General features: G+C 34.8%; 1 protein-coding gene across 1 annotated transcript; it reads left to right on the top strand.

The window, feature by feature from the left end:
* The first annotated feature begins 5,021 nt into the window (after positions 1-5,021).
* Positions 5,022-16,634, top strand: zmp:0000001301 (uncharacterized). The gene is made up of 18 exons (XM_051686367.1): positions 5,022-5,083; positions 5,260-5,332; positions 5,428-5,470; positions 5,563-5,641; positions 5,730-5,818; positions 7,295-7,441; positions 8,217-8,268; positions 10,310-10,410; positions 10,554-10,639; positions 10,732-10,813; positions 10,910-10,995; positions 11,400-11,487; positions 11,575-11,623; positions 11,717-11,804; positions 15,082-15,182; positions 15,282-15,366; positions 15,537-15,641; positions 16,328-16,634. The coding sequence occupies exons 1-18, from the start codon at positions 5,022-5,024 to the stop codon at positions 16,430-16,432; spliced, it is 1,521 nt and encodes a 506-aa protein (XP_051542327.1). The 3' UTR covers positions 16,433-16,634.
* Positions 16,635-17,971: the final 1,337 nt, after the last annotated feature.

Raw genomic sequence — 17,971 nt, 5'->3', positions numbered from 1 at the left:
GATTCTCAATGTGAAATAGGAATGCATTTTCTAATGTTAATGAATAGAACAGTATTGTACAGAGATAACAAAATAAAATATAACAAAATGTATATTAAGATGAAGCTGAATGACCCACAGATGTTGAAAGTAATTCAAAATTACTAAAACGTTTTTTTTTACATTTGAGGGAATAATGTCCCAAAATCCATGTATGTGGACATCAGGTTTATCAGCACGCTGTTACATGAAAAATGAATGAATTTTTTTAAAGTGGCACATCAAACGAAACTTGAGACGCTACTCTTTACAGCCAAACAGGTTTCAATGAAAAACATTAAAGAGGTTTCTTAACAGAGGCAATTTTGTTGGCCCTGCGCCCGTAGAAGTTCACGGAAATCAATGGCATGTTGCTGTGTCATGTGACTCGGTGCACCAGAGGTTTAACTTTTAAATGACAGTCTAGAGTCTTATGAACAATATTCAGTCAGTTTAAATTAATTTTAATCATGTGATTCATATAGCGAATCCAAAATATAATGTCATGGATGCTGGGTCACACAGGTTAAAGAAATATTCCAGGTTCAAGTTCAATTAAGAGCATTTGTGGCTTAATGTTGATTAAAATTAAATTTGATGTAAAGTTGTTATGATTAAATAATGCCATTAACCATAAAACCTTTAAGAGAACCAAACTTACCTATATAAACAAAAAAGAGGTAACTGAATAACTCTATAAAAACATACTGTACGTTTCAGAACTCAAAACTTCCTCTCCAGTCTAAAAAAGAGCATTTATATTTACCACCCTCCTGAAACATCTTGTTTTTAAATCTGTGTGTTCGTGACGTCACAAGACATTGCTCATTTGCATTTACATGCCCCACAATATGCGTCATCATCATGGGTGTACTGATAAGGAGAGCGTGATACCACTGTTTGTTCTGCACATTTTACAGCAAACTCTTTTTGTGAATCACGCACAATATGCTGCAGAATTTTCAAAGTTTCTTTTATTGAAAGATGCAGCAGTGCCAACTATATTGCACCATGCAGTAATTCCGGTAAGAAAACCATTTATTTCTAATATTTCATTTATCAATGTGTTTGTAATAAACAGTTACCCATCATTTATCACTAAGTAACCTTTGATTAGAACACCAACATCAAGCAGTGTATCATTATTACACTGCTGCTAATCAAATAAATACATAAACGGATAAGGAATATTTGATTGAGTTGATAAATTGTATTATGTGTGAAGAAAGCGGAGTGAAACTGAAGATATTATTGTGAAGTTTACGCTACATTTGCTATTAGCCGTGATCAGTTGTGCTCGGCACCCAACTGGAGATGCCCGGAAGACCAAGCCACACGTCCACGTAATGGGTAAGAGGGCACTATAGTATATTTGTATATATTATAGTATATTTTTATAGAAAAAGTACTGTAAGACCTACTTGATTATGCTGTGAGGAGTACAGGTGCACTCAGCCGAAACAAGCACAATAGTACTAGGTGGAGAAGACATTCCTCAGACACTGGATGGCACAGCCAATAGACAAGTTATCTTATTAGGCTGTTATTTCTGTTTACTTAAAAATGTATACTTTAATAATAAATTAATTTAAAAGTTATTTTTACAAATAAGCTAATTGTTAAGATTCCACCATTAAAAAGAAGCTAAAAATGTTTAGAAATAATTGTGGAAAGTGAGAAAATAAAAGCAACACAGCCATTGGATAAATAGCAAGAGAGGTGTGCTTATGAGGTAATGTGTGATAACAGAAGTGTACAAAGATGTGAGCTTTGAATAAGAGAGTCAGATGAACAGCCGGCATCTCAGGTTTTGTTGTTCTGCTCAATAAAGCCTAACCTTTGACATCTGGAACTCCTGACATCGAGAGTTTTCTTGCATAGAGGGATCGAGACTTCAATATTCCACGACAACACAGGGGCATGCCTGTGTCCTAGAGGTCTGCACGGGCCTTAAAATTAAAACCCAAACCCGACCCGTACCCGAGACCATGTGGCCTGACCCAACCTGGCCCGAATGATACCATCAGATTTTAAGCCCGAACCTGACCCAAACCCGAAATCGCTTACTATCTAATTTCTTCTGCTAGCAAGTACTGTTGCAATAGGCTGTATTTATGTAAGCATATAGGCAACATTCATAACAGTACTGAAACAGTAAACATGCATAGTTTTTAACAAGGCACAGCAGCCCCTTAATACACTAGAGCAGAGAGGGAAAAAAAGCATTGACTTACCATTTATTTGCTGAAACTTCACTTGGTGCAGAACAATCTGGAATAATATGAAACACTGCAACAGTCCCCTCTATGCAGCCTGAACTTGTTCAGAATGTTGAATCTTTGTGACAAATGCGCTCAAAATAATCTAGACGCAGCGCAAAGAATGAAACAGAGCGCAGGTGTCTCAACATGCGTTTTTGAAAATGTGAAATTCTTTTTAAATTGACATGGTGTTTAAAATGTACCGGTCCTGCGTGAGACACTGAAGAAAAAGCAAGATGCAGTGCAAATGTCAAAGACATTCGTCCAGCATGTGTTTACATAGGAAAATAATAGGAAAACAGAACACGCGCGCAAAAACACGTTCGGTGTGAACGGCCTCTAACTCGTCCGTTCGCGCGTGTCTGTGAGTAGAGCGCATGCACGAAACAAGTTCGGTAAGCCTTTTCAGTCATGCAGTACATTGGGAGCTAGAAATGAGCTCATTTTTGTGCACATTTGCAGTGACCCATTCTATTCTATTTGATCAGATCAGCGCAGTGCTCCACCTTACATATGCACGGTGACATGCACGTTGGGGGCAGAGCATTAAAGCGCTATCCGCCAATGAAACTGGCATGATTGTAAAGGGCTTCAGAGATTGTCACTCCTAGGCAGGGCTTCCCATAGCTTCAGCAAATGACGCAGCGTCGAAGTGACCGATTTGAAAGGGAACAGACTGTGTGTCGATAAAATGGTGCCACACTTTTAATTCCTCTCCTGTGTGTTGATGATGAATACGTGAATGCAGTGCACAGAACAGTGACTCCATGCGGTGGCAGTGTGAAACATCAAGCGGCTGTTCCTGAAACAGCATCATATGATTCTCTCATGCAAGTGTTCCATGAAAGAGGAGGGTCTTTGCTGATCTGGAGTCAGGATGATCATTAAGTTTCTCACTGGGCAAATGACAGAGGCACATCACACTTTATTAACTTACTTAGAGGATGTTACCAAGATAACACTTTACAATAAGGTTCCGTATGATAACATTAGTAAACAACATTAGTTAACATGAACTAACAATGAACAAAGCTTTTGCAGCATTTATTAATCTTGGTTAATGTTAAGTTTAACCTATTCTAATAAGTTAATGCACTATGAACAAAATATCACAAGCTAGCAATGAACAATTGTATGTTTTTTAACTAAAATAAACAGTAATAAAAGATGACTTAATTCTGTAAAAGATATATTGTTAATTGTTTGTCCATGATACATAATGCATTAATGATTGTTAACTAATGAAACCTTATTGTAAAGTATTACCATTACCAAGGGTCACACCAATGGATTAGAGTGGTGGATGACACTTCATGTCATCACAGACTACAATAAATGGCTTTAGCACTATTTATTTATTTATTTATTTATTTATGAAAAATGTAAAGAAATATTACGAAAAAATAGGTAAAACAGGTAACAAAGCAAAAACAAAAGCTAATATTTGCATATACATACAGTAAATGTATAGGCTTTATTAATAAAAATAATTGTAACTTTAAATTACAATTTATAATGTATAAATTTACTATGTATAAATGCAGAAAAAATACAGTATTCAAAATATTTTGAAAAAAATATACAAATATATTATTATACATTATCACTTATAAATATATAAAAAAATATATAAATATATATATAAATAAATAAAATCTATTTTTATTTATGTTCATAATAAGATCGTTTGTTATTAAAGGTGCTATAAGTGAATTTTTCATGGAAAAGTATGCAAAAAAATTTTTACTACTCCCTGAATGATATTACTGAAATAAGTGTTGTGAGATATCTCACCTGTCTCTGTGAATGATCTAGAGTCTGTAAACAGCAAACAGCAAAAAAAAAATTGTCCGTGGGCCGCGGTCTCTGACACTTTCGACCTGTCAGTCATTTATTGTAGTTGCAGCAAATTATTTAGGCTTAATGCCATTTTTATGCATGTTGTTCATAACAGTTGTCAGCTGAGGGCGCTATTTTGCTGCTGTTGTTTTTAGCAACTGTTTCTGCACGATGTCAGTTTCAATAAAGTTAATTTGGTATCTTTGGAGGGCGGATTTTGGAAAGAGAGGGCGTGGCTGATTCATCGGCTCAGTCTCGTGGAAGTAGAACGGCTAAAATCACTTACAGCACCTTTAAACTGTTTGTGTGTTGTTTAGATTGTTTGTTTTTGTAGCCTGTGATATTGATCTTAATTTAAGTTTCCAAGACTGGTTATTTTATACAGCATGAATTTAAAATACATACAGTTAATATTGTTCACTAATCCAAAGATGTAACCACCAATTCAGGATAGGGGGGGTTAAATAATTTAATAATCAACCATGGAAAAACCCCATATCAGTAGACCTCTTTTATGAATATTGGGGGGACATGTCCCCCTCAATGTCGGCCCTGCACTAATCAGAATCTGGAATATGAATGGTTTAACTGAAGTAGTCCTGTATTAATTATGTTATGGCTTGCCTCAATTAATCTAAATGGACATCTCAGTGAGGCTCTGGCAACAGATCTGCTAGTAAAGTTTGTTTACCTGTATCACTAGGCAACAGGTGTCCTCATCTTACCAGCCACTAGAGAGAAAGAATACCTGTGAGTGAATACACTGTATCCCACTGGGACAATACAACATTTCACACATAATACATTCATACTGATTAGAAAAATCCCATAGATAAAAAAAAAAAAAAAGAAAGAAGAAGAATTAAAGGAAAAACATCAGGCTAGCTGTTAATAGATTTTAAAATGGCCCTAGCAAGTGGACATTGGATTGACAAGGAAATTGAAGGAGTGCCACCAAGCCCAAGGTGAGTATATTCTGTTTACAGGTGTTGTAATTAATGTCTTTTAGCTCTCTGGTGACTTCACAGACTCAGTAATGTCTTGGCCATTAGGGAAGAATCTAATAATGCAATGAGCACAACATAAGCATTATTATAATGACTGTTAATGAAGTTTTGTTCACTATTTCTAACAATAACAGATATGGTCATGCGATTACTGTAGCAGGAAATATTGCGTTCTTGTTTGGAGGAGCTTCAAGCATGAGTACAGAGGTGTGTGAACCAATTAAATCACTGAAAACTCCACTTTTGATTCTGTGCACAAATAAGACAGCTTTAAAGTATAATCTCTTTTTCTCTCTCTTTAGGGATGCCTGCCGATATATCTAAATGACTTTTACATGATTACAGGTATTTCTGGTGAACAATCCCAAATAACAGTGAATATTTGCTTCTAAACTAACAAAGTTTTATCCTTTCAAATGTATATTCCCCTGTTTTAGTTTCATCTAATGGAGTGACGTGGGAGCTGATGCCTCAGAAAGGAGATGTGCCCAATGGAAGAGAAGGACACACTCTCTGGTGATGAGACTGACTCGAAATAAATGAGAAATTAATATTGAAAGTCAAAAGTGACAACATCAAAACAAGCCTCTTTCTCATTTCTCAGTGTAGTTAAAGGGAAACTCTACTTGTTTGGAGGCTCATCACATCCTGAAGCTCAGAAGTGTCTCTCAGGTGTCTATTGTTTTGACATTGGTAAGACACTTTGCCATCTTATATATGGCTTATAAATAAGATACATTTGGTGTAATGTTAGCAGGCTTGAAATATAAGAAATACAGTTCTGCTTTTAGCTGTACATTAAAAAAATTAGATTTATGCATTTCAATTTCATTAAAAAATTCCATCAAATGGAACTGCATAAACTTTGATCAAATAAAATGAAAAAAATATATATATTTTAAGTTTTATTAATTTAATTTTGTTAAAGATTCTGCAATTCAGATGCGTAAAATGTAAAAAATTAACTAAAATATTTTTTGAGTGCTCATATATTTCCTTCTTCCACTGTTGTCTATAATAATATAATATAATATAAAAATAAAAACAACAATTAATTTATCACAGAATTTAAACTGTTTTTTTGGGTTACACTTAACAATAAGTTTGAATTTATATTAAACTGTATATAATTGTTTACATTAAAAATGGTTGACACTAAGGGTTAATTTATTAATGAATTTTGAATGTAAAACAATGTATTAGTATATTAAAATTAACCAAGAATTTAGCATTAGCCTTAATATAAACATTAAAAATTACCATAATAAAAATTAACATTAACCAAGATTAATAAATGCTGTAAAAGTACTGTTCTATTAATGCTAATATTAGTTCATGCAAAATAAACTAACATGAACATACAATGAACAATAAAATAGTGTGTATTGATTAATATTAAAGTTGCTGTAAGCAATTTTTTTCATGGAAATGTATACAAAAAATGTTACTTCCCCCTGAAAGATATTAATGTAATGTGTCATGAGATATCTCACAACAGCAGCAGCTCTAGACTCTGTAAACTGCAAACAAAAATGTGTCCGCAAGCCGCAGACAATGACGCTTTCTGCCTTTCAATCATTTTGCGTGTTCTGACTCATAGTGGTTGCAGCGAATTATTGGAGAATGGTATAGCTGCAGGCATAGCTCTAAAAAGGAGTGTGAGCTCTAAATCACCATTAAAAATATAAAACCTCACCCTTTCTCTAACCTTAACCCTTTTGGAGTTGCTGCAACCCTCTTTTAGAATAACTCCACCCTCTTATGGAGACTCCGCCCCCATTTGGAAGTCTCTGGCCTGCAGCTATACCTATTTGGGGTTTACTGCCATTTTTACGCCATGTTGTTCATAACAGTTGTCAGTAGAGGGCGCTGTTTGTTGCTGTTGTTATTGACAACCGTTTCTGCTTGTGTAGATCTCAATAAAGCTCATTTGGTATCTTTGGAGTGCAGGGTTTTAGGAAAAGGAGGTGTGGCTAATCCTACAGCTCAAATTGATTAAAGCACCTTTAAACAAGATTAATTAGTGCTGTAAAAAAAACCATTGTTCATTGTTAGTTCATGATACCTAATGCATTAACTAACGTTAACAAATAGAACCTTCTGTAAAGTGTTTCATCCTTTTGTTTTTACATTTATGCTTGAGTTTTTTTGCATGCTCTTGTGTTTTAGTGACACTGACGTGGGAAAAGTTGCACACTGGAGGTGTTTCTCTGAGATCACTGAGACACAGTTCAGCAGCTCTAGGAGAAAATATTTATGTGTATGGTGGCATTCTGGATGGAGTCGCCACAGATGACCTCATGATGTTCAACACAGGTCAGAGGATGGCAGTCTGAATTTTGCTCAAAGTTAAAGGGATAGTTCAACCAAAAATGAAAATTCCCCCTCATATCGTTCTAATCCTGAATGACTTTCTCTCTTTCTTGGAAAGCAATAGGAGACATATTCCCGGTTCAACACAAGTTAAGCTCAATTGACAGCATTTGTGGCATAATGTTGATGACCACAAAAAAATATTTTGATTTGTCCCTCCTTTCTAGATACAGTGAGGCACTTACAATGGAAGTGAATGGGGCCAAGTTTTGGAGGGTTTAAATACAGAAATGTGAATCTTATAATTTTAATTTTGTAAAGTTGTTTAAATCGTCATTTTAGGGTTTATGCTGTTACGTCTTCATGGCAACAAAGTTGTAAAATCATATAACTTTACACAGATACGATTAGTAAGTGATTTTATCACACTAAAATCATGTTAACACACGTTGTTTATGTCTTGTGTCTATAGGTTTGAAACACTGAGTATTTTAACGTTTACAAATATCATTGTAAGTGTCTCACTGTAACCCAGATTATTTTTTTTTTAAGAAAAATATTCAAAATATTTTTTTGTGGTAATCAACATTACTGTTGAGCTTAACTTGTATTGAAAGTCAAAATTTTGAAGTAATAACACGTTTTTAGGTATTGGGTTTGACTTGAAAGAAGTGACAAAAAACAAATTGTCTTTTTAAAATCCTAAGACAGAATCGAAAGGGATTGTTTGTATGAATTCTTTATTAATAAAATCTTACAAAGCTACTGTACCATTCAGTGTCACAGATTTGGATGCCTATCAAAACCACTGGGACTCTGCCATCAGAGAGGTAATCTTTTTTATTTGCAAACAATAACAAAATTGAAAAATTGGGGTAACCTCCTCGTGGTCGCTATAATGTGGTTTTCGCTCTCAGTGGGGCGCGTGGTGAGCTGGGCGTGGATGCTGCTGAGAATAGCGTGAAGCCTCCACACACGCTTGGTCTCCACAGTAACACGCTCAACAAGCCACATGATAAGATGCGTGGATTGACGGTCTCAGACGCGGAGGCAACTGAGATTCGTCCTCCGCCACCCGGACTGAGGCGAGTCACTACGCCACCATGCGGACTTAGAGCGCATTGGGAATTGGGCATTCCAAATTGGGGAGAAAAGGGGAGAAAAAAACAAAAAACATGCTTGTTTACATGAAAGATAACATGTGCGGTCATATAAATGCCTTAAATGGTTGTCCCTTATAGGGGTATGTCATACACAATAACCCTCCTATGATATTCGGTCATTTTTTTACCAAAATAATTTTAACAAAATTGGTTTCCTTTATCTGAGCAATAAAATACTTAGTGACTTTTCCTCCATTTGCCATATGAAAAAAAATAATAATAATTGGGCTTGATTCGATAAGTCTAAGTGGTCGTAAAAAAAAGTGACACCTTTGGTATTTGTGGTCAAAATTGACCGACCATTGAAAATGAATGGAAAAAACAAAGAGCAAAGCAATTTTTTTTAATTGTGTCAAATACAATCAATAAAGCCACAATGCTAAACACACACACTCAGAAATGAAGGGGTGAGAAGATAACACAATGCAGAACACACACACACACAACTTTTAGTCATTGTTGACATTACAAGTCATCTATTGTTTTCCAGCTAATGACTGCAATCTGACCACACACACACACACACACACACGTTTGCAAAATAAAGTTTTACTATAGAAAGTCTGAAATTGCAAAATGTTTACTCTAAATTAATTTTCAGAATTGCAGTTCATTTCTGTTCCTTGATGTTCATTTTTTTGACATTATTATTAATTTACTTTGAGTTTTTACATTTTTATGTTTGCAATAATTTATTGGTAGAAAAATGCTTATTCTTCTCTTTGTAACACCATGGTCAGGTTTGATTGCAAGCATAATGACATAAACTGCAAAAACTGACACTTCAAATCCATTTTAAAATGCTAAACTTTGACAAATAATTGTTTGATAATGTCTTAATATATATGCAAATGTATATCTTGTAATAAAATATAAAATCAGGTTACAAGTCGTCAGACTGCACAGTATGTGTCTACAGTCATCTACTGGCTGTTATTGGCATGACATGGTGTTCAAGTCATGTTATTTATATTTTGTTCACCAGATGGCAGAAATCTGCCTCCAATTTATATCACATTCTCACATTTTCTTCATGTTTCGACTTATGGAAGTGTAGGTTCTGATTATTATTATTTTTTTATTTGCTTATGTATATATGCAATGAAATGTAAATAAGATAAAAATAGCATAACATTTCAAAAGGAATTCATAATTGTATTGTTCTTACTGCATGGAAGAAGAAATGGCATCATTATCATCATCAAAAAAGGGTTACACATCTGACCATTCCGGTCAAAAATGACCACGAATACCAAAGGGAAGTGCCATTTTTCAATCCAATAGGAGGGTTAAACAAAAACCGGTCGACACACGTAGATTTGTGCTCAATACTCCAAATTCACATTGCATGTAAACACCTTTACAGCCATTCTTACCAGCTTATCCAATGTGTGCAAGTGTTGTGTGCATGCCTGTTTATGTTTTGATTTCAATTGTCATGTAAACATTGACAGATTTTTTTGTAGTTATCAGCATATTGCTGGGCAAATATAAACAGCTCACTGTTGTGTAGAATCAAGCTCTGCTTTACTTAATATTTACAGTATATCCTTATCAGGCAAGAAAAACAGATAAAAGAGCTTCTATTGTTGCTTACAAATTTAGCTTTTTGTCCCGCTGAATTTATATTGTCAAGCCCAGGCTCATCTTGTGTACTCAAGTATGTGTTCTCTCCATCTGAATATCTTATTCGCCTTTTGTTTTCTAGATATAACCATTCGTTTGTGGTGGTTGGCGAGCAGATATTCTTGTTTGGTGGACGCTCAGGTGACGGATCTCAACCCAAAGACATTTATGCTTTGAATACAGGTATGCATCTACTGGAGTACATTCAGTGAGATGCTATTTTTCACATTGTATGGATTTTATATAAATTAATGATAGACTTTTGTATGACACACCTTGAACATCTGATCTATCAGTGGCAAAACTAGTAAATGTATTCTTCATAGAGACTCTGGTGTGGGAACAGTGTAATGTGAAGGGAGAGTCTCCTGTTGTTGATGCTGGTCAGACATTTACACCACATCATGACAAGGTAAAACAATGAGTTTTAGTTCACTGGGATTTTGAGGTTTTGGTTGTCTGTGCAATTCTTCTAGTATGCAAACTATTCTTTTTTAAACATAGGATATCTACTTATTTGGGGGAACAGTGACTAATTCAGATGGAGCTGTATCATCGACCAATGAAATTCACAAGTTAAGCATCGGTAAGGAAATAAAACTTAATGGAGAAAACCCAGAAACTCCTTTCCTGCTAAAATGAACAAACATTAAACTTCTTCCTGTATCATTGACATCACCAGCAAAGATGAAGTGGAAGGTACCGCTGTATGTTGGCATCCCTCCCAGCAGACGTCACGGACACATGGCTTTCATCGTGCATAGTCATGTAAGTGTGCATGTGCATTTATGAGGGACTGAACATCCATATCAAGTCTTCAACATTACTCTTGTGGATTTAAAGACATCATTCAATCAAATCTGTTTCACTTTCTCTTCCGGGAAAACAGACCAAAAATATTGATGACATCATCATGCACTCGGGGGTGTATACAAATTAGTCTGCAATTGTTCCCACCAAACTCACTCCAAAACAACATGCAGTATGATTCATAAAAACACTTTCAAGGAGGAAAAAAAGAACATTATTAAATATGTCCCACCACAACTTTCTGTTTCACATATAAAATATGTAAATATGTCAGCACAGGAAAGAAGAACTTGCTCGTCAAACCACTTCATGGGGTCTTTAATGAACTTTATGAATTTTAATAATTGTCCTCTTTCCTGCAGCTTTACGTGTTTGGAGGCAAAAATGAAGAGCAAGAATTTAATGACTTGAAAATAATGAAATTAATAAACCCTTCAGAAAGACAGCCAGGTAAATAGCCTATTATAACTCATTGAGATGAATTCATTTCATTTGAACTTCATTATTACTCACACTATTATGCACACTGTTAAACAGTAATGAAGGAGATTTTGTCTGAATTTGGACTGCAGGGTGTCAGTAATAGGTGGGTGTTATTTATACTATGTGTTGAACACTCAGATGTCATTGCCAGTTTCATATGAAAGTTTTGTTCTGTTATTCAAATTATCTTGATCAGTTTCACTCCGACAAAGATTCCCAATGTGAAGTATGAGATGAGTCAGTCACCAGTGACCACAAAAATCCACCGGAGTGAAACTATTCAGGTGATTTACATTACATTCATATTTTTGTAACATTCCCCATTACAAGCATTCCAGACATTTAATTTATAACCAAACCTCGACTAATCTTTTAAACAAGGTATTTGGGTAATTGAAAAATAACATAGACATTATTATTATTTTTCAACATCAAGATTTTAAGTTAAAAAATATATTAGATGTAAAATATATATTTATTTGTATATGCTGTGAATGGTCACTATTTCTGTTAATATTTTTATGTTTTAATTTTAGCTGTAATGTTTAATATATATATATATATATATATATATATATATATATATATATATATATATATATATATATATATATATATTAGAATATAGAGGATTTTGTGTTATATTTAAGGCCATTTAAATTTAGTTTTAAGGATCTATAGAATTTCCTATGTATACATAGATATACAGTATATATATTATTTTGAATATCCTCATTTATGCAAAATACTATATATCCCTTTAAGGATATATAGGATCTTGTGTATATATATAAGTCAAATGTAAATAAGTATTTTGTAAGATTTAGTCTATATAAGGATACAGTATATTTCATCTGTATAAAAGAATGTATATATATATATATATATATATATATATATATATATATATATATATATATATATATATATATATATATATATATAAGGGTATATAAGATTTTGTACAGGTTTAGCCTATTTATTTATTTATTTTTTTCCCAATTTGGAATGCCCAATTCCCAATGCACTCTAAGACCTCGTGGTGGCGTAGTGACTCGCCTCAATCCGGGTGATGGAGGACAAACCTCAGATGCCTCCGCGTCTGAGACCGTCAATCTGCGCATCTTATCACGTGGCTTGTTGAGCGTGTTACCACGGAGACGTAGCGTGTGTGGAGGCTTCACGCTATTCTCCACGGCATCCACGCACAACTCACCACGTGCCCCACCAAGAGCGAGAACCACATTATAGCGATCACGAGGAGGTTACCCCATGTGACTCTACCCTCCCTAGCAACCAGGCCAATTTGGTTGCTTAGGAGACCTGACTGGAGTCACTTAGCACACCCTGGATTCGAACTCGCAACTCTTGGGGTGGTAGTCAGAGTCTTTACTCGCTGAGCTACCCAGACCCCCAGATTTAGACTTTTTTTTTTTTTAAGATTTTTGCGTTTAAATTTCATAAGAAAATTCCATCCATTTTTTGTATTCATTTATTTGTAAAATGTGTAACAAAATGTAAATAATAAAACATAAAATATTTAGATTTTTATTTGATTAAATATTACTCAATCTGATGAAATTTGGCTATGAAATTTAAATGTGTAAACCTTAAAATAATCTTTTGAGTGTATATAACATGACTGTTATTTTATTCAACATCAAGATTTTAAGTTAAAAAATCTATTAGAAATAAAACATTTATTTTTATATGACATTAATGGTAACCATTTCTTTTAATTTTTGAGTAAAAATGTCTACATATCCTCATATGTACACAAAATACTATATATCCTTTTATATATACACTGATGAGACAAAACATTATCTCCACCTGCTAATATGTTGTTGGTCCTCCACGTGCTGCCAAAACAGCTCTGACCCACAGAGGCATGAACTCCAAAAGACCCCTGAAGGTCTCCTGTGGTATCTGGCACCAAGACATTAGCAGCAGATCCTTCATGTCCTGTAAGTTGCGAGGTTGAGCCGCCGTCGAACTTGTTGATTCAGCACATCCCACAGATGATCAATCGTATTGAGATCTGGGGAATTTGGAGGCCAGGGCAACACCTTGAACTCTTCATCATGTTCCTCAAAATATTCCCGAACAATGTGTGCAGTGTGGCAGGACGCATTATCCTGCTGAAAGAGGCCACTGCCATCAGGGAATACCATTGCCATGAAAGGGTGTACCTGGTCTGCAACCATGTATAGGTAGGTGGCACGTGTCAAATTGACGTCCACATGAATGGCCGGACACAGCGTTTCCCAGAAGAACATTGCCCCGTTCGTCACTCTCCCTCCACCGGCTTGTCATCTTCCCACAGTGCATCCTGGTGCCATCACTTCCCCAGGTAAACTGTGCACACGTACATGGCCGTCCATGTGATGTAAAAGAAAACAGGACTCATCAGACCAGGTGACCTTCTTCCACTGCTCCAAGGTCCAGTTCCGACGCTTGGGGTCATCATGGGCACTCTGACCGGTCTGCGGCTACACAGCCCCATACACAGCAGGGTGTGATGCACTGTGTGTTGTGACACATTCCTCCCGTAACCATCATTAAAATTTTCTGTGACTTGTTCCACAGTAGACCTTCTGTCGGTTCAGACCAGACAGGATAGCCTTCATTGCCCTCGCACATCAATGAGCCTTGGGCGCCCAACACCCTGTCACCGGTTTGTGGTTTGTCCCTCCTCTGACCACTGTCGGTAGGTACTCACCACTGCTGACCGGGAGCACCCCACAAGCCTTGTCGTTTCAGAGATGCTCTGACCCAGTCGTCTGGCCACAACAATTTGGTCCTTGTCAAAGTCGCTCAGGTCTTTACTCCTGCCCATTTCTCCTGCATTTGACACGTTGACTACAAGAACTGATTGTTCTCTTACCATCTAATCTACCCAGACATTGACATGTGACCTTTTTTAGGAGATGATTAATGTTATTCGCTTCACCTGTGAGTGGTCATAATGTTTTGGCTCATCAGTGTATAAGGATGTATAGGATATTTTTTATATTTAGGTAATATGTTTATAAGTTATAAGATTGTGTATATATAAGGATATATAGTATTTCGTATGCATACAAGAATATATAGAATGTTTATATATATATCTACTGTATGTGACCATGTGTATATACCACTGTCTATGTGTGTGTATATAATATATATATATATAAGATTCTGTCCATTAAAAATAATATTTTAGCCTTTTTTTTAAAGATTTACGCATTTCAGTTTCATAACAAAATTCCATCAAATTGAATTGTGTAAAGTTTACCAAAATTAAATTAATAAACTGTTATTTTATTAAAGATTACTCAGTTCAATTTGATGGAATTTTGTTACGAAACTGAAATGTGTAAATCTTTAAATAGTTTTTTGAGAATAAATGTAAGGATATAAAGGATGCTGTACTTTTAAGTATATATTTTTATGATGTTGTATATTTAAGGATATTTAGGATTTATATACAGTGGTATACTTTATAGGACTGTGTGTACGCACAAATATGGAAATATAGGATTTTGTAGCCAAGACAATAATATCACTTTCATTCAGGTGACAGGTCATAGAGATTTCACCGCAGTGCGTGATGAGGCCCTGAACATGATCCATAAAGCTTTTGCCATGTTAGATGAGGAATTCCAAAAACTAGACAGGTAAAAATCATATACAGGATAATTTTCGAATGTTTGATTTCAAGGTATGTATCTAAATCACATTTAAGGCAAAACTGAATCTGTTTCCCCTTAAAACAGAGAGAAAGCAGCACTTGTGCGGGACACAGAGGCTCTGCAAACAGAGAGAGACGCTCAAAATGAACATCTCCTGAGACAGAAACAGGTATGAATCCCATTTCACACGTGTAACAAAGTCACGGCCTCCAAAATCAATGTCAACAACAGTTGTGTTCGTTTACTTAGCCCTTTAAACATGACATTGTTAGATTCTGTTTCTTGGTCGTTCTTGTTCTTCACAATAGATGAAGGATGTTTGTGGTTGTGATTGGACAGGAAATTCAGGAAATGCTGGAAAGACACAAAGCTCAGAACGAGGCTTGGCTGCGAGCGCGAGCAGACGAGAACGACAAGGAGAGGAAGGAGCTGTGTAAACTGAGGGTGTGTGACCTTAAAATAACCACAAACAGTCACTTTGCTATAGGGGAAGTAGTCTTGAGAAGACAGATTTGAAACGGTTGGCATAAATCTGGTCCACTTAATGGCTTATTGTGGCCAAGAACCGCCCACTTAAACAGGAAGAGACCGTCTGAATGACATTTAAAGCGACCAATCACAGTTTTGTTTTTGCAAATGTGAAATAGGTGATAGAAAACTGTATGTTTGAATGTGGCAGAAAACATTGGAAATAGCCAAAAATGTATAGGCTTTCTGTCCAAACGATTACATCATAGACATAGTTCAGAAAATAACGTGGAATATACAGTTCTGCACACTGACATCAAATTGACTTGCTACTGTAGGTGTCCCAAATGATGGCCAATATTTAATGTTATATACAATATTTACATTTTAAATCTTCGAAACACTGCTTATGCAAACTTATCTATCAGCTTATTGAGATAATTGGCTTTAAAAGTCAGTTTCAAGTCAGCCGTGGTTATGTAAACAAGCTTTTTTCTCACACTGTAGTGAACGGAATACTTGACCGCAGTCATGACTTTACAAAATGACTCCACAACACTCTGGAAAATGTCTCATTTTATGCACGGAGGAGACAGCTGTTTAGCATTTCAAGGTAGCACATCACCTGCCAGCTCTTCATTTATTTCATGTGAATGTTTCAGGACGAGGTGCTGCTCGAGCAGGAGAAACTGAAAGAGGAGCAGAGCAATATCCAAAAACGCAGTGAGCAGCTCCTGTCCATTATGCAGCAGTTCAAAGGCATGTGAAGACACTGTCTCCATGGCAACCGCAGAGGGAGACGGGCCGAGTTTTGTTTGGGAAACAGCGAGAGTATTGATGCCACTCCCTTACTGTGATTTTTGGTTTGCTCATGTGTCTGATCATGTGTCTGTGTGTGTTAATGGATGTCACAACATATTAGACAGTGTTATTACCAAAGAACTGAATGTGTTTATAACAGGGTTAAAAAGAAAACGACAGCATGGGACCGACTCTCTAATGATTTCTTTGATGAGTAAACCTTTTGTTTACCACCTGGTGCTTGTCGTGTTTTATTTGATTGAAACTGAGAGCTGTGGATCAGATGTTTGGTGCTTCTGGCATTATCCTTTGCATTTAGTAAAACTTTCCAATATGGTATTTGGTTAATGTTGTCTGGTTATCAGATCAGTGTAACTATGGAAATGCAAAAACTGGGTTCAAATATTTTATAGTCTGTTTTTCAGATTTACGCATTTCAGTTTCAAAACAAAAATTCCATCAAATTAAATTGTGTAACTTTTACTAAATTACATTTATAAAACTTAAAATATTTGTATTTTATTTATTTTGTTAAAGATTACTCAATTCAATTTGATTGAATTTTGCTATGAAATTGAAATACGTAAATCATAAAATACATTTTTTTGAGTGTAACAATACCTTTAAAACATACAAATCTGAACTATTTGATGTTATTACTTGTTTGACAACATTTTTACATTATATTTAGTCATTTAGTAGATGATTGTAGTCAAAGCAACTTACAAATGAGGAAAAGCACGACCTTTTCTAATTAAAGAAAATTGTATGTATTTTATATACCTGAGACAGTAAATCCTAAATATATACTGTACACTAAAAAAATATATTTTAGCCTATTTTTAATATTTATGCATTTCAGTTCCATAACAAAAATTCCATCAAATTAAATTGTGTAATTTTTAACTAAATTAAATTAATAAAACTTAATATATATATTTGTTAAGAAATTGAAATGCATAAAATATTACAAATATTTTTTGAGCACAATAATACCTTTAAAACATACAAATCTGAACTATTTGATGTTATTAATTATTTGACCATAGTTCTTACACTAAATTTAGTCATTTAGTAAATGATTGTAGCCAAAACAACTTATAAATGAGGAAAAGCACGACATTTTATAATTATAAGCATTTTTATGTACATTTTATGTACCTTAGACAGTGAATCCTAAATATACACTCAAACAATATGTTAGTCTATTTTTAAGATTTGCACATTTTAATTTTATAATACAATTTATTTGACCAAAATTAAAATAATAAAATTTAAAATATTTAGTTTTGTTTTATTTTGTTCAATATTCCTCAATTCAATTTTATTTAATTTTGCTATGAAATTAAAATGCGCAGTTCTTGAGTGTAGGATATGTAATAAATATGTAGGCTATATAACACAAATATACAGTATGATCAAAAGGCCTATATAGCACACAAACCTTACATGATGAATCATATAATATATTTTAATTGTTGATTTAAAATAACTTTTTACAATCA

This window comes from Myxocyprinus asiaticus, chromosome 43, assembly GCF_019703515.2.
Source record: "Myxocyprinus asiaticus isolate MX2 ecotype Aquarium Trade chromosome 43, UBuf_Myxa_2, whole genome shotgun sequence".
NCBI classification, from domain to species: Eukaryota; Metazoa; Chordata; class Actinopteri; order Cypriniformes; family Catostomidae; genus Myxocyprinus; species Myxocyprinus asiaticus.
Note: the sequence above shows the minus strand (reverse complement) of the source record. Positions and strands in the feature narration are given on the sequence as shown.